The 22,030-nt window shown below is 30.7% G+C and overlaps 1 protein-coding gene across 4 annotated transcripts; it reads right to left on the bottom strand.

The window, feature by feature from the left end:
* Positions 1 to 13,164: 13,164 nt before the first annotated feature.
* LOC118036888 (uncharacterized) lies at positions 13,165 to 21,552 on the bottom strand. 4 transcript variants are annotated; one of them, XM_035042734.2, is made up of 15 exons: positions 21,395 to 21,552; positions 21,168 to 21,294; positions 20,867 to 21,011; positions 20,482 to 20,549; positions 20,355 to 20,408; positions 20,172 to 20,255; positions 19,980 to 20,065; positions 18,466 to 18,546; positions 17,351 to 17,481; positions 16,473 to 16,514; positions 15,559 to 15,635; positions 15,398 to 15,488; positions 15,231 to 15,312; positions 13,859 to 13,931; positions 13,165 to 13,598 (listed from the first exon to the last, which is right to left on the bottom strand). In XM_035042734.2, exons 2-15 carry the CDS (start codon positions 21,254 to 21,256, stop codon positions 13,430 to 13,432), a joined length of 1,272 nt encoding a protein of 423 aa, XP_034898625.1. In that variant the 5' UTR covers positions 21,257 to 21,294; positions 21,395 to 21,552; the 3' UTR covers positions 13,165 to 13,429. The 4 variants fall into 4 exon arrangements, with proteins under 4 accessions (XP_034898625.1, XP_073262435.1, XP_034898626.1 ...); XM_073406334.1 differs by having other exon boundaries at positions 21,168 to 21,297; positions 21,395 to 21,537; XM_035042735.2 differs by having other exon boundaries at positions 21,168 to 21,314; positions 21,395 to 21,527.
* Positions 21,553 to 22,030: the final 478 nt, after the last annotated feature.

Genomic DNA, 22,030 nt, shown 5'->3' with positions numbered 1-22,030 from the left:
TTAAAGGTTATTAATTCGAGTTCCATAAATCTTATGGTCACTAGTGATTTATATAATCATTAACTTCAGAGCTTGTGGGATTAATAAAGGTGTATGCAAGCTGAACCGACCACTCACATTAATAAAAAAAAATGGTTAAGAGAAATTAATTAAGTTAATTTTGAATGTTTGGGTTAATAAATAAATTTATTAGATTATATATTTGTGTATATAAAACTACGAGTGGAATCTTATTGCGATTCAAGTTAAGATGAAAGCTAACCATTTCAAGTTTTTTATCCATATTTAATAGTCTTAGTAACTCATCATGAAAAGAGAGAATGATATATTTGAGGTTAGACTTAAGATCCACCATAAAACAATCCTTATTGTGCAAAGATTTATGCAGCAACAATTCTTTTTCTACAAGGAAAGATTTTAGCTACTTTGATAGCATTGAAAGTCTTATTTTTACAAGGAAACAAAGTAGGCAACTTGGGATTTTATTTTTTACATGAAATCCTTAATTCTCAATGATGCCAAGTTGGTAGTTTGCAAATTGGACAATTAGATGTTGCTTTGGGCTTTTTTTTTTTTTAATGTATAATTTTATGTTTATAAGTATAACTTTCATTCCGACATTGAATTGAGTTGAAAATATTGCCAAAAGATTACTTATATATATATATATATATATATATATATATATATATATATATATATATATATATATATATATATATTAGATTTTATAATAACTGAAAATTGTAAAGGTTTTGTGATAATGTCTAGAAGCTACTTTTCAAGAATCATATTATTTTTCTAGTTGATTTAGAAATTTCTTTTCCTCCTTGATTATAACTCCTTTGCTATTTTACAGCCTTGTTTAGTAAATTTTACCTATTTTAAATAGGGTTATATAACTTTTATTTAGATTTTTCTCTACAGGCTTTGATTTCATAATAATATTTTTGTGTTGCTTATGTGAGGATTGCTCATACATATTGATTATTTATTGAACTACCTTGAACTTATTAAAGATCAACTATCTTGTGGCATTCTTCCTTATACTTTCAGTTCATGATTTCTTATAATTATTGGGTTGGGATCTTCATTCTAATAATTTTGTTATTTTGGTTCAGGTAATCATTGTGTCAAGTTTTTCACTATCTTTAAATTTGATTTTATCTTTTCAGGATTTGTTTTTTCTTGTGTGTAGGTCCAAGGCTTTTTACCCTCTAGGTTCTCATCAATTAATATCAGGGCAAGGCTTTAAAATTAGTTTATATTTCTTTATCTTAAATTTTCCATTTTGTTTTTGTATTCTTTCTTCAATTCTACAATGTGTGGCATAGTTTAAAAACAAAAGCCATTGAAATTTGTTACTGTAAAAAAAAGTCATGCGCGTGCACGCACACATATATATAAGAGAAGTGAAATCATAAAAAAAATTGAATTATGTTGCAAGCTTGAAATTACAAAAGATTGAGTTCATAAATGAAAAGATATACACATATAATATGATATTCTTTGGTTTTTTGGTTTCTTAGTTTCAAATCTTGATTTCAAGGTTATTTGGACATACTTTGTGGAGTGAAATCTATTTAAGTGTAAACACATGAGCGAGTCTGTGGGAATTTATTTTCTTGTTACTATTATGTTTTAAAATTTCAATAATATCTTTCAAAGATGAATCATCATCTACGAAGAAGAGGGAAAACATGGTGTTTATGTTTTAAGCTATGCAACAACAATTTGAGAGGATAGATATGATTTGGTGAGGTGTTTGATAGGAAGGACAAGATGTCATGATTTCTAGTTTGCAGGAAAAATACAATCCTAAAGGGTTCCTAATTTAAGAAGGCAAGATAAATTAAGGCTTCAAGTTGTGAAGGTTAATAATAAATAAAACTTGTATGAGATGTGTCAAGGTGAACAAGGATTGATAACTTACAATGTTTATTGTAAAAACAAATAAACTACTTGAAAATGGGAAACTTCATTCTAGTACCAAAAGATGCAAAACATAAAATAAAATTAGATGGTATTGAACCTTTAAAAGACTGAAGTTAAATCAGTTGATATGGAGGCTTCAAAGAATGAAAGTCCATTGGACTAATATCCTAAGGAAGATGACATCATTGATTATAATCTTAATAAAGCTAGTGATGAAGATGTAGAATATCCAATTAAGGGCGAGTCACTTGGGGTTAGACATGTATTTAGTTTACAAGTCAAAGATAATGATTTGAAGCAGTAAAGAGATAATAGTTTTCTTTCGAGATGTCACATTAATAATAAGGATGAGAAGTGTTGTTGTCTTTTAATGCATCCATTACCATATTTTAATGCATCAATTACCTTCATGGATATGAGGGAGAGCATCATAGACCTTGATATAGAAGTTTAATCCATTGTGAAGGAATTCATGTGCTTGTTCACATATATACGAGTGAAGAGATCCTAGTAAAGAATATGAATATTTGGAATATGTCAATTAGGTTAACTTACAAGAAAATAATGATCCAGATGAAAGAATTTAACGAGTTTGCCAAAAGGAGAGAAAGAAAAGAAGGGTCATTTGCGAAGAAAACATAGAGTATTATAAAGAGTGTTTGTTATACTAACAATCTTTTGCAAAATAGTGCTTATGTTTATATGTTGTAGGATTATCAAGATGTATTACCCATGTATGGTATTTCTATTATTGATTAGAGGATGAATGCTTTTGAGAAAAGGAAGAATAATGTAAATCAGTGAGCTTCATTAAAGGATCTATTGGAGGTGTCAATTTGGCTTTTTACAAGGTTTGAAACTAAAAAGGATCCAAGAGAAATTGATTAAGTTGATTTTGGATTTTTGAGTTAACAAGATGTAAATTTACCATACTAGAACTTCATGTATTATTTAGGTCATACTTGAAGTTATAGTGAAATTTTGTTACAATTCAAGTTGGGATGGAAACTAAACATCTTAAACTTTTCATCCATATATGGTAGGCTTGATAACTCATCCAGAAAAGAGACAACGATGTATTTAGATTCTAGATTAAAATTTTCAAGAAAACAATCCTTATTTTGCAAGAATTTCTTATGCAACAACAATCTTTCTTTTAAAAGGAAAGATTTTTTTATAGCTTTGGCAACATTGGAAGTCTTGTTTATGCAAGGAAAAAAATTCAACAATTTAGGAGTTTTTTTTTTTTTTTTGCAAGGAATCCTTAATTTTCAAGGATACCAAGTTGGTAGCTTGTGAATTGGAAAATTAAAGGTAATTTTAGGCTTATTTTTTATAATTCATAGTTTTACGTTAGTAAGGATATCTTTTTATCCAATCATTAGATAGGATCAAAATTTTCCTAGAATATTCTTGAGGTCTTGTTTTATATATTGTTAAAATTACATAGCCATTGAATATTTAAAAAGCCCTGCAATAAGGTCTAGAATCTATTATATTTGAATTGCATTATTTTTCTAATTGGTTTAGAATTTTTTTTTCTACTTTATTTAAAACTCTTTTGTTATTTTTTCAGTCTTGTTTTAGGATTTTTTTTTACCTATTATAAATAAGGTTATATTATTTGAGTTTAGGGGTTTTTTTTAATATATATATATATATATATATATATATATATATATATATATATGATTTTAGAATAATATTTTATATACTTATGTGAGGATTGCTCATATATATTAGTTCTTAATTGAACTTATCAATGATCAATTATTTTTTTCGTATTCTTCTTCTTACTTCCAGATCACACTTCAATATAACCATTGGGTTGGAGTCTTTATTTCAGTAACTTTGATGTCATAGTTCAGGTAATCTATTGTGTCAAGTTTTCACTATCATTAAATTTGATTTTAATTTTCTAGGATTTGTTTTTTATTATGTATGAGTTTAAGGGTTTTAACTTTCCAGGCTCAGATCATGTTATTTACAAAAGCTATAATTTATAGCTTTTCAAAAGCCATAGCCACAACTTCCCTAAATGAATCTTTAATAAGTTTGTTTAGTTGTTGGGTTCAAGATTTGAACATAAGAATGTCAATAGGCATCAACAAATCAAGATTTTACTATATCAATATCCTATGTATCACTAAATGTGTAATAAATTTAGATATTATATCCATTGAGTTTTGACTATCCATATGAATATCTATTATTTGAGTAATATTTAATATTCAACATAAAATAATATATATATATATATATATATATATATATATATGAATGTGTAATTTAACATAAATACATGTGTGTGTTATGTCAATATTGTGATATGTATATATTATATTGTATTAAAAAAATATAAATATTCTACATATATATCTATATGATACAAATGTATATATATTGGGTAGGGTATGGTTTGGGTTTAATAATATTTATATATTATCTATTTTTTTTTTAAGTGCTTTTTAAAAACCAACTTTTTTCGAACCACGACCATAAAAGCCACCACAAAAACAAATACACTTTTAAAAGAATTTTAGGCTTGTCAGAGAAATAAGCCTAGTTTAACCTTTGTTAAAATTAGGTAAATCGAGTTTGAGAATATCAAAGCTTGGTTCAACTAAACTCATTTACAATCCTCTTATTGACAAGCATTATTTTATATGTAAAGATGAAATTACATAAATTTAAATTTCATGATTTAAAGTAAATATAATTATAACAATCACTTAAATATTTTTGGGAAAAATAAGTCAATTTAGCTGGTTTTGTTTATTATTAAAAGGAAGTGGCATTCCATTATAGAGTGAATCATCATTTAGTTCAATTTTAACTAGTAATGCAAAAAACAATTTCAGAATTAAAGATGTATTTTATAGTATCATGATTTTTTTTTAATTGAGAAATTGAAATATGTTGTTTACATTTTAAAAAATAAAATAAATAATATATGAATCAATAAATAGTTATTAATGCTAATTAAATATTAAAATAAAATGTTAGTTTTCCTAGTAAAAGCAAAAGATAGATAGATATGCAAATATTTAACCCTCTTATCCTTTTAATTTTATATGTTTTTTATTTATTTTATCTTAGAGGTTAATTATGTTTGCTAAGAACAAATAAACTTCATTTTTCATATTGTTACATGAATATAATGTATTTATATAAAATATAAAAATAGAAAAGAAAATAAAGATAAATTATAATAATATCTTTAAAGCATTATAAAACTAAGAAAATATTTAAAAAGATTTATTCTAAAAAAGTAAGCCAAATAATTGTTTTTAAGTGAGAGGGTATTAATTAAAATTAAAAATAATAATTAAAAGTTAAAAAAGAGGTTAGGCTCATGCTCTAGACCAGTATAAAAATAACACGTGTGGCTAGTTGATTCATTTTTTTGTTTCTCGAAGACGCGTCATCCACTCTATTTTTTAAAAACAATAGGATGATTTTGTTGCTCGTGTGCGGCGTCGGGACAAATTTTCCACTTCATCAATGTAGCTGGCAAATATGGGATATAGGGAGACAAGTATTCCTTGTCTTTAATCAGTGGAAAGTGGGAAAGGGAGTTATCACCTAATATTTTGGTTACTAGGAACCCTAACTGGTCTCAAAGATTGGATACGGAAACTGGTTTCGTAAAGAAAATGTATTAGCACTCCAAATACGTCTAAGGTAAACTGCATTGTTTGATTTTTTGATAAAAAGCTAAGGTGTTATCGTAGTTTTAATTGTTGGTCTATCTAAGGTTTAAGAAAAGTCCTCCTCAGTAAGGAGGTTCTTCTCTTCTCAAGTAAAAACCTAACCGTTCTAACGTTAATAAAAAAATAAATTTTCTTTTTAATATCAAGAATATATTTTACGTATAAATTCATAATCTAGATACTAAAAGAAACAAAATATTTTTAGGTATTTTTGAGATATTGACCTAATTCTCATGGCTTTAATAAATTGGTTATTAAAGCCAAAATACATGCTAAAACATATATTTTTTTTTGTTGTATGAAAATACGATGTGATGACTTTTTTCCCTATCTTTGATAGACTTGGCTGTATGCATGAAAACAAAATATTTTTTTTGTTTTATAATTTTTTGCAATGTTTTGACGAAAACCAGATATTTTAATATCGGATTTGTATATTTACAGTATAAAAATACAAACCAATATTACGCAAATTAAATAGAAAAATACATGAGAAAATCACAAATTTTTTAGAAAAGATTTTTTAGATTTTTTAATTTTTTTTGAAAAAAAAAATGAACAGTGGATTACTCTCCATTATTCACATGCAACGCGAACAAATTATTTTTTTTGAAAAAAAAATGAACAGTGGATTACATTTTTTTTCTTACAAATTATATACTATCAATTTCCCTTAGTTATTACCTTTAACAAAAAAACATAAATAATGTAATAATCCAATATGCAACCCACAATCATATGTTAAAGTTTGTGTGTGAAAATGAAGGTTTAAGAATACTTGTTAAATGAGTATATAAGCACAATCATATGTCATGAATATTGCAAATAACCATTGAAAAATGTTTACCAAGATGCATCTCAAGAGTCAATAAAATTCCTCCTTACTCTGCCATCATAATAACAGTTTTGTCAAATGGTTTTAATAATAGCAAAAACATTTAATAAGTGTTTTTTTAATTGTCAACTACTACCCTCTCTCTCTCAAACAAAACGAGACATTGTCCTCAATGTTCTAAGGTAGAAAGATAGAGTATATAAGACATCATTTGAAACAACAAATACTGACAAACCTGAACACACTTAAACAAATATAAGAAATAACAAAACAAAATAATAAGCTATTAATAAAACCAAAAGACACAAGGTTTCACAAACAAAGGCTCAAATCCAATCTAAGCTTTTTACGGCTTTTCTTAGTTGACCAATTTATGCAACTCATGGAGGGATCAATAATAGGGATGAAAGATTGTAGTTGGTCAATCAATTGTTCAGCAGTAGCAGTAGAGATTATGATTTGTCATGCCGAAGATGTTAGAAATTCTTGTTCCACAACTTAATCAAGAAAAGACAACAAATTATCATAAAAACCATTAACATTTAGCAAACATATAGGTTTATGGTGAATGTGGAGTTAGGCCCGAGAGGAAATATAAAAGATCTCTCCCAATGTACCCATACCACCTAATAAGGCAATGAAGACATCAATGTGTTTAAACATTGTATTCATTCGATCAGACATTGTAAAGACCTGTAGTTCTTCTCTAATTATTTTTCCAATGATGTCCCCTTTTGCTAAAGCTTTGGGGACGACCCCCAAAACTTTACTGCCTCCTAAGAATGCAGCGTTGACACACTCCCCATTAACCCAAGGCTGCCTCCCCTATATACTAAATGAATCTTTCTCTTAGTTAGTATCTGACAAGATTATTTGCGAATTCTATAAACTCCTTTCCTTTTCTAGGAATAGATCCACAAAAAACACAAATATTTTTTATTTTAAGAGCTGAGGATCCTGCCATTTTAAGACATGTCTATACTTGTAGAATGTATGGGTTGAGTAGAAATAAAGAAAAGAAGAAAATTTTATAGATGAGAAAAAGAAATGCAATCATATCACCTAGATGGAAGCCAGCTAGAGTCTCTCTCTCTTTCTTCTTTTTTTTTTTTTTTTTTTAAAAAAAAAAGCATGCGTATGTACAGGTAGTTGTGATTGTGGCTCACATCTTTCCTTGGTTTTACGTCCAAGAATGGCTTAAACACCGTTTATGGGTCGGGGATAGGCTTCTCATCCACTTTTCTTAAAAAAATGGCAAACAAGGTCTTTTTTTAGTCAGATTCCTAAGACTATGATGAGCATGTTCTTTATGAAAATAGGGCTATAAATCATGAATTGCACGATGCACATCTCCACTATGATGAGAATTAAAAGTCAATAGAAGATTATCTAAAGACTCTATGTTTTGAAATAAATCCCACCTTTTGATAATTTTCACAGGTTTTGCATAATGCATGTGAGTCTTTGAACATGGTGGGCCAGTAAAATTTATTTTGTAAGATTTTTGCAATCATCTTTTTTATGAGAAATGATCCCCACATGCCTCAGAGTAACAAAATTTAATGACACTACTTACTTCATTGTCAGAAATACATCTTTAAAATATTTAATCAGGATAATATTTGAATAAGTAAGGGTCATCCCAATAAACATTTTGCACGTTGCTAAAAAAAACAAATTTTGTTTTGGTTATCCAAATGAGCTGGTGAAAATCCTAAAGTAAGAAAATTGATATTTTTAGCAAACCAAGGCATTGAATTAAGAGAAAGTAAAGATTCATCAGGAAAGTAATCATCAATTGGTGTGATGTCAAATGTCGAACTATTGTCAATTTTGACAAATGATCCACGACAACATTTTCGATGCCTTTTTCATCCTCGATTACTTCTTGTTTGGTCATGACATAAGAAAATAAAAGTGCTTGCGGGGAATCATTTTATTTGCAATGTTTAGATTCAACTCCTTTCTTACCCTCAGAGATTGACTCATCATCTTTCTCACCCTCAGAGATTGACTCATCATCTTTCTCACAAGGTTCAAGAGTGGGTTTTTCAATAACTTTACCATTGCGAAGAGTGATGACTAATTTGACTTGATCCATGTATTGGCTTCCGGAACTACTTGCATTTGCATTGCATTGCCCCTTTGGATTTTGTTATGGTTGAGATGGAAACTTACATTTCTCTTGAAAACTAAGAGCATATGTGAATTTTGTAAGGGTATCTTTAAAATCTGTCATGCTTTAAGCATGTTAAGTGTTGATTGTCTCTTGTTTTTCAATGAATGCATGCAATGTTTCCTCAAGATTTCTTCAAGGAGGTGGAGCATAAGGAGGTGCATATCCATGAGAATTTTGAAAATTATGGTGTGCTTGAAATGGTGGTTGTGAAGTTTGTGCATTATTGTTAACACTCTTATAACTGAAAGTTAAGTGATTTCTCCAACCAGCGTTGTATATTTGCGAGTATGGGTTATGATTGGGCCTTTGGAAACTGTTTAAAGCATGGGCTTATTCATGGAGGCATTTCTTAAAAGAAGGCAAAGTTGGACAATCATGGGTTGCATGTTCATTCGTTTCACAGATTTGACACATAATGTCTTGAACATATTTTAATTGACCACTCTTTTTAAATTCAACTACCTCAACTTTCCTAGCTAAAAATGCAAATTTGGCTTAGAGGTCATGATCTTCCCTAAGGTTGTACATACCTCCACTAGATGTATAAGGTTTACTTTTACCTGGTGTCTCATAAGTGACCGTAGTGTCCTAATTTTGAGCATTTTCAGCTAGCAAGTTTATGTACTCCATTGCTTCATCAGGGTCTTTATTTTCAAAAGTTCCATTGCACATCAATTCCACCATTTGTCTATCTTTAGGTGTTAACCCTTTTATAAAATTATGAAACCAATCTCTATGTTTCAAAACCATGATGAGGATAGATATTAAGCAAGTCATTATAGCTATCCCAACACTGGTAAAATGTTTCACCTGATTTTTAAGTGAAAGTGGTGATTTGTCTTTTAAAAGAGTTTGTTCTGTGAGATGGAAAAAAATTCTTTAAAAATTATTGTTGCATTTCATCCCAAGCACGAATAGATCCTGACCTAAGATTTTGCAACCATGTTTTAGCTTTATCTTTTAATGAAAAAGGAAAAAAGCTTTAATCTAATGATAGTTATGCTACAATTTAAGTCATTATAGGTGTTACAGACTTATTCAAATTCTCTTAAATGTAAGTATGAATTTTCTATATCTAAGCCATGAAAAGAAGGTAAAAGTTGAATAATACATGAATTAAAATTGAAGTGAGATGCATCAGGAGGGAAAACTATACATGAGGGTGCACTTGTTCTTGTAGGATTCATGTGGTCTCTAAGTGTTCTAACTTGATTATTCTCATTATGAAGCAATTGAAAACTATATAAAATTATAAATAACAAATGAAAAGGAGTTGAAGAGAACTTTTGAGATGTGATATTGATGTGAGTATTGATCAAAGATAAAAGCAATTGTCAAGGTTAGAGGATCCACTGATAGTATTAGAAATAAGTATAGTATAAACTCTTTTTATTAATCATATTAAAACCACACATAAAAAGGGTTCCAATCGGATGATTTATCATTAATAGTTCATTATAAATTTTTAACATGATCATATTAATTATCTTAACAAACAAGGTATTAAGAATTAATAAGATAAAATGATAAGACATGTTAATAGCAAGTTGTTTAGGATATAAGTATTGAAGTCCATATTGAGTTTATATTATACTTATCCTAACATCATTAGTGAAACCTTTTCACATTAACATAATGAACTTAGCTAAACATAGATAAACAAGATAAGATCATAATTATATAAGTATAGTAAATGAAATGAAAAGTATAAACAAGAGATTTAAGGAAAATATAATATGGAATAAACTTGAACATTACAAAATACAAATAAAGAGAGCAAGAGCAAGATCTTGATATGAACAACCAAGATGCCTAAATGCATAGCAAATGCCTCCTTTTATAGGCCAAAATTTAGAATTATTGATTTAATGACTAATTATTGAGTGGGTGGTCATATCTTGACTTGGTGACAATCTTTATCTTATTGTCTAAACAAAATGTTATTGCTAATATCAGAATTTGAACAGATTGTCCTCATGAAAGTTCTAGGAAATTATCTCCTCTTTCCAACAAAAAAATAATTGGTGCATTTGGACTTCTAGAACTCGAGGTATGGGCTAAGCACTGAACAATGTCTAAGTTGTAAGATAGGTTCTGACTTCTCCATTGTTGCTATAATTTGAACTTGAAAACGGTCTTTTTGAATATTGGACTCGCATGAAAGTTTTAGGCTTATGTATTAGCTTTCTAACCATATAAAACAGACTTAAATCCAAGTTCTACAGCTTCAGTTATGATCCAATAATCAAGTGGTGTTCTAGTTTGGACTGAATCAATATCTATTTTCTAAGCTTAGCCCTCTCTCTATCTTCTCAATTTCAGTAGTTAAACTCATCAATCAATCCTTTCATTTATGTGATAGACCTACATTTAAGATGAACATTTACCATAAATTAAAAGTATCTTATATTATTAGATATATTATTATAAAACATGCTCTAGTTAAAGAGTTATTGATACTTCAAGTGCAAAATGATGATATAAAACCTTGATAAAAAAGCATTTTTAAGTACTAATCACCTTCATAAAAATTTATCTGGCATACGAGCCTATAATAAATTTGAAATGCTACATTTAGTTATGAGAGTAAACATTTATTTGAGCTATAGACAGACAACAATTAGAAACCCATTAAAACATTTAAACCATATATAGACCATATAATGCAGCTTATCTCATTTAAGGTGCACCAAGGGTATTAATACCTTCCCCAGCCACAACTAATTTCTTATCCTTGAAATTTCTAATAAAACCAGTATACACGAGTCTTCTAGTGACCTTGAACTAAACAATTAGGTGGTGACTCTTCGACTCTGATGTCCAGTTACAACGCACGCTCACATGCGACAAAAACATAAAGGAAAGTTTTTTTTTTTTCAAAATATGATGCGAACCTAGAGGATAAAAACCCACACGCTAGAAAGAGCAACCCAATAAAACTAAAATCATATTACAATAAAGAACCTAGTATAATGATTACGTGAACCAAGACACCAATGTTATTAGATGAAAAATACCCCCATTACTATGATTATAACAAGTCACAAAATGTAAGTATAAAGAAAGAACACCACAAAGATAGTTGATCTTTGATAAGTCCAAAAACTAAAAGTATGAGCGACCTCGCCACACATAGAATATTATTCTAAAAATAATTCAAGTCTCTTAAAAAAAAAAAAAAAACCAAATGTTTGTTAGTGTAAATTGTATATTGAAAAAAAAAATAAATCAAAAACTGCTTCTAATATCCTTGAATAATAAGGATTGGTGTTGCACATGAGATCCTCACTAAATAAGGGTTGTTGCCTAATTAATCTTCTTAGAAAGTAAGGAATACTTGAAAAATAAGAATTCCACATGTACTTAAATCTTTACTTTGTAAGAATTTACAAATCATATGAAAAAAAGTCATTTTCTAATTATTTTTTATCTGCTTATAGATTTTAATCCTTATTTTAAACATGTCATTCTCTCTCATGTGAATGTGTTATTGGACCTACCATATATGAATAAAAAGCTTAAGATATCTAGTTTTTATACCAATTGAAATTGCAATAAGATTCCATATGTAACTTCTGTATGGCTCAAACAAAACATCTTAAATCAGTCTTGTTAATTTTTCTTGGATCTTTTTTGATTTAGACCTTATAATTTACTCAATTGACATTTCTAATGAATTATTTATTGATGCTCACTAATTATTTTCAGGATATGAAATCCTAAAACAACAAAAACCAAATTGAAAGAAATATCAATATATATAAAATTAAAAAAGGTAACTTGAAATGATAAAACTAAAAAAAAAAAAAATCAAAACTGCATAGCTCATGTAGTGAATAGTGAAACCGAGTTTGTTTAGTGATTATTGTGAGCGAGGGAATCAATGAACAATTGATTTTTTTATCACGACACATTTGTTTTTATCAAAATAGAGTTGTTTTGTACAATAGGGATGTACTATTCATTAATAAAGATAGATATATCAATTGCTTCCTCCATTTATAACAATCGTGCTTTGATCTTGTAATCAGTTTTCTCGAATTCATGAGTTTGTAGCTTATTGCCTTATTCAATAATTTATATGTGAAATGCAGAATCTTTGATTAATCAATCCAAGGAAGCATGCAAGAAAAGCAATGTCAGTTATAAAAATTTTGCTTCTCCAGATCATTTAATTCCATTGATGCATCTTAAGATCTGAACCTATCATCTTCAATTTCAAAGTCAGAGGTAGCACTTTTCCCTTGAACAGAGCAAGTATGTCAATGATCGTATGCGAGGGTGGCACGGCTTACAACTGAAAACAGAACTCAACCTCCAGAGGTAAATTAGCCAGCTCTCCTCTATTTTATGCAGCCATTGACCAAAAATGGACATCGTTGCCGAGATGTCTATTTTGCTCATTGTACGCTCTCCAGGACACTAACACAATGCACCTGCATTGTATTGGTGCCTAGAATAACAAGAGCAATGCAGCCACAACACAACATGAGCAAACAAACTTGACCAAAGGAAAAATAATAATAATAATCAGCATCCTAACCAATTTAAACTCAAGAATCTTAAATCAACAGAAAGATCTGTCGATGTTAAACAATTTTTTGTCAACATATTGCAACACCAGAGTCCATTTTGCAGGACAATTTTTTGTCAACATATTGCAACACCAGGTTCCCTCTCATGGCCAGGATATCAAACAGGCCAATGGAAATACCCATGATAAACTCTGCTATCTACTTGAACAAGAACACGCTTCGAAACTCAAATTTACAAAATCTTCCCGAGGGGTCTCAATTCCCTTGGCAAACCATCAAAATTCCCTGCATTTACATCAGATTGCAGCATAGGCCGCTTCCCAATTTTCCAAATAATGCCCTCCGCCAGATGCTCCTTGCTTGGAGTCAGCATTACAAAATTTGGATCAGCTCTTTGATAACTGCATATGTGCACTATCAGTAAGGATAGAAAATCGTTGCTTGCAAAGATTTCAAATTTAGAACACTTCAATTACCACATAGAGCTCAAGCTCATGCAAGCTCGTCAACATGTCAAGATCCAGTTGTCATAAGAACATGAAAACTTGATGACTTCTGCAACAAGTTTGATCATGTTTCTGGAGCTTGCAGAGTATCACTGCTCAGCAGCTTTTTTTAGATATTTACACTAGGTTACAAAAGGACAAACAAATTAATGAACCTGGCTTCTCTAAGATTTTCAATACGGATTCCAAAACCATATGATGTCTTTCCAATGATACGATCTCTAGTAGCTACAAAACAATCAGATTATTTGCTTCGTTACATAACTGAAAGCCTCGTAACAGTTTACACGCTTATAACAAAAGCAACAAAAACAATATTTGTGATGAAAAAAAAAAAAAATGGAGCTTCATACATGTAGAGTTGGAGGAACAATGTATTCATACACAAGCAACTGACTTTCTCATTCCTCTCTACAAACACCTTGTTCTTACCTTAGAGCAACGGGTAGTATGTATCAAGAGTGCAGAAGTGACTTCACGTTTTTGGGTACGAGCTTCAGACAAAGGGTTTCTATTTCTCCAAAATTTCAAAACTCTTGATCGTGATTTCTCCAACTAGAGGAACAAGAAAGTTTACTTGTTTGTCTATAATTTAGTACATTTAGACTTTTATTATTATTTAGGTAGCTTACTATGATTTTTTTGTTGTTGTTGTTGTTAAAAGGTAATACTTTATTAGGATTCTTATTTCCTACTTATTTTGGTGTCTATATAAACACCATATTCTTTATAGAGGGCATAGAACATTAATGATTATGAATTAAGGATCAGAATTAAGCATTGTTTCTTCTGTTTCAAATCCTCTCCCATAGACTTTTCTTTCAATTCTTCAGCCCTCTTCAATAGCAGTTTACCCTCTTCCATAGGGTTTTCTTTATTTGACTTCAATTTTTTTTCTCTCCTGTAGGGAATTCAGTTTCTTTCTACCTTTTTCTACCAACTTATCCTAGATCAGCATGTTTCTTGCCAAAATTTTTCTGATTGATTTATCATATCTGGATCAAAATGCCTATGCATCAACAAAACAAGTCAACTCAGCATGTTATGCATCAACTAAAGCAGCAATCCCAATAGAAAACATCGATGCAGAACATCAGCCCAACTTCAAACCATCTAATTGTCTTTTAAGTGATTTTGAACCACACCCTCTAGTTTTGTTCCATGATATGGGTGCACTTTCACATTTCAAAGTTTACAGCATCTATTTCACTTTTATCATGATTAAAACAATCCACTATTTGCCTGAGATAGATGCCACAAAACATTTGAGTGTTTCATTTTGCATTGCATGCCCAAATACAAGTTAGGTTATGCAGAGCACCATCCCTTAAATGTAATGTACCAGACTATAAATCGATATGTAAACCAAAAGGTTTGAAATAAATATTCTAACCATATAATATAGCTAATAATTGTGATGTAATTTAGACTTATAATGGTCTAAGCTAAAAAATGAAAAGCAATCAAAACCTATCCACAGACAGCACAGCAAAGCGAATACGTGAAACTATTTATAACCACTAGCACCTGAAATATTGAAGGTGAAGGAAGGCTTCCACCATGACTTGAACGCAAATGCTAATGTTGAGCTGAGAGGTCCAACCTTTCCCTGCAAAAGTTTGGAGTACAGACATGTGTCTAGCACAATAGTATCTAAAACTATAATAATAATATTGCTCCAGAATTACAGCTACCTTCAATAAGAAATTTTTATTTCCTTGCCATGAAGCAGCAGCTTGAAAGGTGGAATCTGGGATATTGTTTGATGTTTTGGGATCGTCAACCCTTCAAAACTCAACCACATTAAAATCTGATAATAACATTGATTACATTCCAAGAATGTCACTTGTAATACCTTGTCTGTAACTCAAATCCAAAGTCAATGTAATTCGTAATTCCAACTATTTCATTTTCTTCAAGCGGATTCTTTACCTGTGTGGTAGAAGCAGTAAAGCTTGTCAGAATTCAGGAAAACATATTTATCTCTTAGGCACTCAGAATCCAATATCAATGTTTCCTAACCAAGCTGCTGTATAAAATAATGGTTCATTCTAGTTTTGCTGTTTGATCTTCTAAACAGCAGATGGGTAAGAAACCAACCTATATTCAGATTCAAATTTCATTATCAATTATAGAAGATCGAGATATATTAACCTTCTAATGGTTTCATTTAACATTTTTGCATATGAAAAATTCTTGGAACTGATCAAACCAACTGCAACTAGCATACAAGAATGGATGATAAACCACCACAAGCAAAACTTAAAAATGTTTTAGCTAACATCTTACAATATAAGAAAGAAATCATATAGAAATATAATACAAATTGTTTGACCAATGATCCAGTTACAACATATACTCTAATAATCTAGAAGTTAGATTCTTTTTGTAATTAAAAATCCCCTGAACACAGGAGAAAGGAAATAAAGTTTTCATCTGGTTAATATAATTGACTGCACCTTATGTTTACAGAAATGCCAGTAGAGATTATCTATCAGACTATTTGCATGTCTTTTGATGAAAACCCACAAAAGTACACTCACTACTCGATAACTAATGTATTTCATACCATGAAATGTTCAATTTGATCTACATAAACAGAAAGAACAAAATAAAACCTAGTACATGTAAAACAAGGAATCGATTAATAATATGATAGCTTGTGAGAAATCAGCCTAATGGTCAACAAGTTTATGACAAGCTGTATATATAATTAGTGGAAACAAAAAGCCACTTGTAGGACAAAACAGATAGAGAAGAGAAGAATACCCGTCTCTGGACGACCACATGTTGATAGAATGAGGCAATGAACTACAGTTGAAAATAAGCATATCAGCACTCAATAAAGTGCATATTATAGGATGAATAACGAATAAAAAATTTAGCATCAGAAAATGATCATTATCTTCTAAAGTGCAATAGATGCTTTCACATTTTGATTGTTAGTCAAAATCCAGAACCTAGTGCTAGTATTCAAGCCATGTTAGAAATATTTTGGATTTTTGTCCTATGGAGGATTCGTTGTGAGCAAGGGTTTGTTATTTGTGGAATTAAGGTTGAATAGAGCTTGTTTAGCAGGAATTAAGGAGAAATCAGGTTGCGAACAGAAACCTGCAGCACTCTATCAACAGAAAATTATGGCAAGGGAGAATAAAAATTATAGGAAATAGGAGAACAAGAGAAAAGAGAAAGACTAGGATCACTGATCCTTAGAAACTAAACAGGAATAAACTATGAAAGAATAAGACACAGATTCCTAAATAAGAGGAGACCTTCAAGTTGATTCGAGAAATTACCATGAAAGGGAATCACAGGGACATGCATACAATTCTGCCCCTACTTACAAAATAGTCCAAAACTGAAATTCAAATCCTTAAACTGAGAAACCTAACTTTATAACTTATTCTTAGGCTAGAAAACCTCTTTGTTGATGAAGAATTGCATAACTTAGTTTTGATTTTCCGTACTAGATAATCTTCTTTAACCATAACTTAAGTGTATCATCATCGAGGGGTCTGCAATATAGCAAAATCATGTAAAACCTGACGCTAGCATTAAGATACCATTTTCCACATCAAAAAATGCTATGACACAATGCAGTTTAATAAAGCTTTAAAGAATAAAATAAAAAAGCATAAGAAACTAACCTGGGAAGTTTTAGCAAGTTCAAGACTGAAATTGAAAGAAGGGCTCAAGGGGCTCCCGGATCCTACTCCATATCCAACTGCGGCATTCCAATTCATTAAATTCTTGTATTTAGCTCCATCTTTGCTTCCATCTAATAGAGCAACATCAACAAGTTGAACATTACACACCACTTTTTAAGAGTTCTCTCCTTGTATATCAAAAGAATTTTTTAAAAATAAAAAAATGAAATATCATTTTTAACAAACTAATATATGGACTAGCAAATTGAAAAATACTAATAACTGGAAACCAATCTTCTATAATTTTTTACAAAATTGGATATGATCTCTCCAGTTTTCCATGTAAAAAGGCCCATTACACATGCTTAAGGCATGTTTGGTACAAGATTGGATTAGACATGACAAGACAATTTCACTTGTAATGGTCTTTGTTATGCAAGTGGGACAAGACGAAAGCAGTTTCTCTCCCATCTCAGCCAAATTTTGGTCCCTGCATTTTTTCACGGGACAATCTTGTCCCATCCAGTCCAATGCAGTCCTATCTAGTCCCATCTGCTCACCAAATGTACCCTAAGTCAGCATTCTTAGCAGTATAGCTAGTATTTTAGAAATTTTGCAAAAAGATGAGTTAGATCCCTCGAAAGATGTATGTTATTTCCCTTAAAAGACAGTTGCTGCAATCCACATGATCATCAATTTCATTCATTTAATTGACAAAGAAAAATATCTAACCCGCCTAATCCTTGCAACCCTTCCCCTTTGCTCTTTCTCTTCTATCTCAGAATGCATGCATTTACTAGACTACTCTATACAAACTCTTAATGTGCAAACAATTTAACAGAAACATGCAAATACGTTCACATACTCGCACTCCAAAGATTATGAAAACCTTAATCAAAATAAGTATAGGATGCAGTCAGAAGAACAGACAGCAGCTCCTTAAAGCAACTGAACTCAAGAAGTATATCAAGAAAAACAAGAATAAATAAGAACAAACAAAATGACAACATCAAGAGAAGACAGCCAACTTACATCTAGGCAAAGGAAGCAATATTCAGATTCATGAGGCTACTTTAAGAAACTTGTAAAATAAATTTAACATGGGAAAAACTTACATTGCGGCTCATATTGCACACCAACAGTTAGCCTTCCCATTTTGCTCACTAGCCATGCATGCTTTGGTGACTCATATTTAGCTGGAAATCACAACAATAATATCCAAAATACATGTGGATAACTAGTATCTCCAAAAGCTGGAATCACTCATATTTGGTGACTCATAATTTCTAGGATACAAGCGTCGATCAAGTAAACACATGCAAAGAAGGATAGTTTCTCCAAGTAATATGGCCAGAAGATGATGATCCCAGTAAGTGGAGTCAGAATTTTCCTTTTTCAGTTTAGTCACTCGATGAATTAATTATACATTACTAACAACTTAGAAAAGTGGAAAGAAGAAGAATATACGAGCTAAAGACTATGAATTATGGTAACAAAAAGTCATTAGTTCCCTATGTCACCCCACTCTCTTTTCTGTATTCTTTTATTTAGTTTTGTAGTTTATATCATTAAAGACCCATCTCTCTAGAGGATAGAGATTATTCTAAATGTAAAGTAAATGACAGAAGGGGTGAGAAATAATGGAAAGAATTATTAAATAAAATGACTAAACAGATGAAACCTTGATTTATTTATTGGATCAGTTGTTATTTCTCAGATACAAAACATTTGTCATGTGAGCAAAATTTTTAATCTTAAATGTTCAAATGAATATATGTAAATATACTTGTGAGTTCATGTATGTGAAGGTTTCTTTTTTATAATGAATGAAAAGTTTCTTGTTAATAGAGCACAAAAAGAAATACAGGATAAGGAACAGCAGCCCTCCTTTATTGCAATATGCATGATCAATTAGGAACTACAACAACAAATCAGTTTTATGATCCAGGTATAAATTTGATTCCAGCTTCTTATCTTATGATTGAACATTGGTGTGTTAATGGGGTCTCAAATGACTAAAAGTCCAAAATATTTGTTTCACTATTAGCTACGACTATCAATTTTCAAAGTTGAATGGAGTCAATTGACCCCACTCACATACACTCAAAATACAGCTGGCTCTGTCCCTAGGCCCCGTCATTTTTTCTTAAGAGAAAGGGAGATGTAATGGAAATAATATCATTTTAGCCAGGTTCTATAACTGCAGTAAATTCTGCAAAACTGGTTTAAATATGATACATAGTCTTTGCAAACGATGAAGAGTAGAAATTATACAATACATCTGGCATTCAAATTTTGCATTCCTAAATAGATATCAGTTTAGCATTTATTTCCTGCCCCACCCTACCCTCCACTACCTTTTCCCCTGCATCCCATCTACATAGTATTTCAAGGAATAAAGCTAGAATGTTGATTCAACTTAAGAAATCATTAAAAATGTCAATAAGGTATCATTAGAAAATCTTCCAGACAGAAAGAATAAATAAAGATGAGAGCAGAAAAATGGAAAGCAGCAATTAAGGGAACCCATGACCACACTCGTCCATGCATCCATCCGCTCACATGCATATATGGCCATTAAAATGAATTATATATCTAAAATGACATTATATAAATTTAGATTACATACAGGCCAAGGGCATAAGTGCGGCTCCAACTGATAAGTTTTCTGAGCCGTATCTGAGTCCTACAACACCATAATCTTCTGCAGATATTCTGCAACAGTAGTGAGCTTTGTGAAAGGATAAATTTGAAAAAATGAAAGCCACCAAGATACCTGAGGACTCATTTAACATCATTCTAACAGTAAGGAGGGGCATACCTTTTTCGCATAAGTAATGGGAAAATGCCGAACGCTCCAAATCCATATTTAGGGTAGTAAGCAGAAGAGCGCATTTGCAAAATGCTGAGGTGTATATTTGAAGTTTAGATGGTCTCGGCAAAGAAGAGCACAAATACTAAAAAAAAAAAGGAATATAACAAGGCAAGGTAATATTTTGCTCACGGGTCAGAACTTGAAACAAAGAGGTCCATGAATGAATGAGGGTCATCCAAATCACTGCTCATATAAAAACTCGTTAAATAGTTGTAATATAGCATTTAGACAGAGGAGAGAGGGAGAAAAATCAAACCTTTGCCAGCGAAACGAAGCATTTCCCACAATGTTCTCCTCCGGTTTATGGTTTAGCGGACCTGAAAGCTAATCATTTTATGTTAAGGGGTGAAAAAAACATAGGGGCCTATTTAGGAGTGTAGTTGAAGTTGTTTTTCAAAATATTTTTCATTTAAAAATACATTAAAATAATGTTTTTGTTATTTTAAAAAATTTATTTTTGACATTAGTCCATCAAAACAAAACGATCAAAAAAGACAAAAAATTCAAAATTTGTGGTGCAAAAGAAGCCCCAAATAGGGCCTAAATCATAAATCATATAATGCATGTCTAATAGTAAAGTAACATAATTTTGAAAGTAAAAAGTTGTAAAATAAGGAAGATGAACAGTGTGGAATGGATACAGTTGCAATGAAATCGACGTGAGGATCATCAATTGGCTTCAGCATAATTCTTGTGGTAAAATGTGAAGCTTCCTCAAAGTAATCCTCAAAAAGGCACTTCAAAGCCAACTTCCCAAATAATATGTTATAAGATGACTCCAGCATCCTACTATATATATATATATATATATATAATTCAAAATAAATGTAATACCATTCCATACCTAAAATAGCAGCAAACGTGAAATGAGAACTGTACTCTGCTCTCTCTCAAATCATTTTTTAATAATTTCTCGCAATCTAAATAAAAATAAATAAAAACCTGGTGCGGGCAGCCAGAGGAGGGAAGTCGAAGAGAGGAGGGACCAGCACCATAGGTGGCGGCGGCTCCTTGTTCAGCAAGTTCCCCATTCTCGGTTTTGTTTTTTTCAATGATGATCAGATTTCTTCTGCTTAGAAATAAATAAAACTGGGAATCAATCAAATGTAATAAAACATAATAATAAAATAACTAAGTGAAAAAGAGATGGATAGGATATGATTACTCACTACTGCAACAGAAACCTCTAAATCCTCGCGCCTCCAACGCATCACTCTCTCTGAGGTTGATGACGAATTCAACTCTCCACTCTCCCCTATCCTCTCCCCTCCCCACTTCTTCGCTAATCCCCACTCACGTGGCACTGCATCCTGTTGCCATCATCTTAATTTTGTTACAGAATTACAAATCTGTCCCTACCCTCTCTTTTTTTAATATATTAATCATCGATCTTAACTCCATTGCAAGGTTGCAAAAAATAATTTTTGGTATGATATAAATAGTACTAGATTAACTTGTTAAACCCGAGATTCGTGTTATAAAAGTTTAATAATTAAATAAAAAAAATTTAGTATTAACAAAAGAAAAAAAAACAAAAAAAAAAATAAATGGGTTAACTCATAATTAACTAGGTTAACCCGTAAAACCAGGTTAACCTATAAAACTTGAGATATTTGTCATGAAAATCTGATAACTAAATAGAAAGAAATTTAATATTAACAAACTAAACTAAACAAAAAAATTAATTAAAAAGAAAAAAAAAAACTACGGGTTAATTGATCAAACCAGGTTAACCCGTTAAACCCGGGATCCGTGTCAAGAAAATCTAATAACTAAATCAAAAAAAATTAACATTAACAAAAGAA

Source organism: Populus alba, chromosome 1, assembly GCF_005239225.2.
Source record: "Populus alba chromosome 1, ASM523922v2, whole genome shotgun sequence".
Lineage (NCBI taxonomy): Eukaryota > Viridiplantae > Streptophyta > Magnoliopsida > Malpighiales > Salicaceae > Populus > Populus alba.
This window is presented reverse-complemented; position numbering and strand designations above follow the sequence as displayed.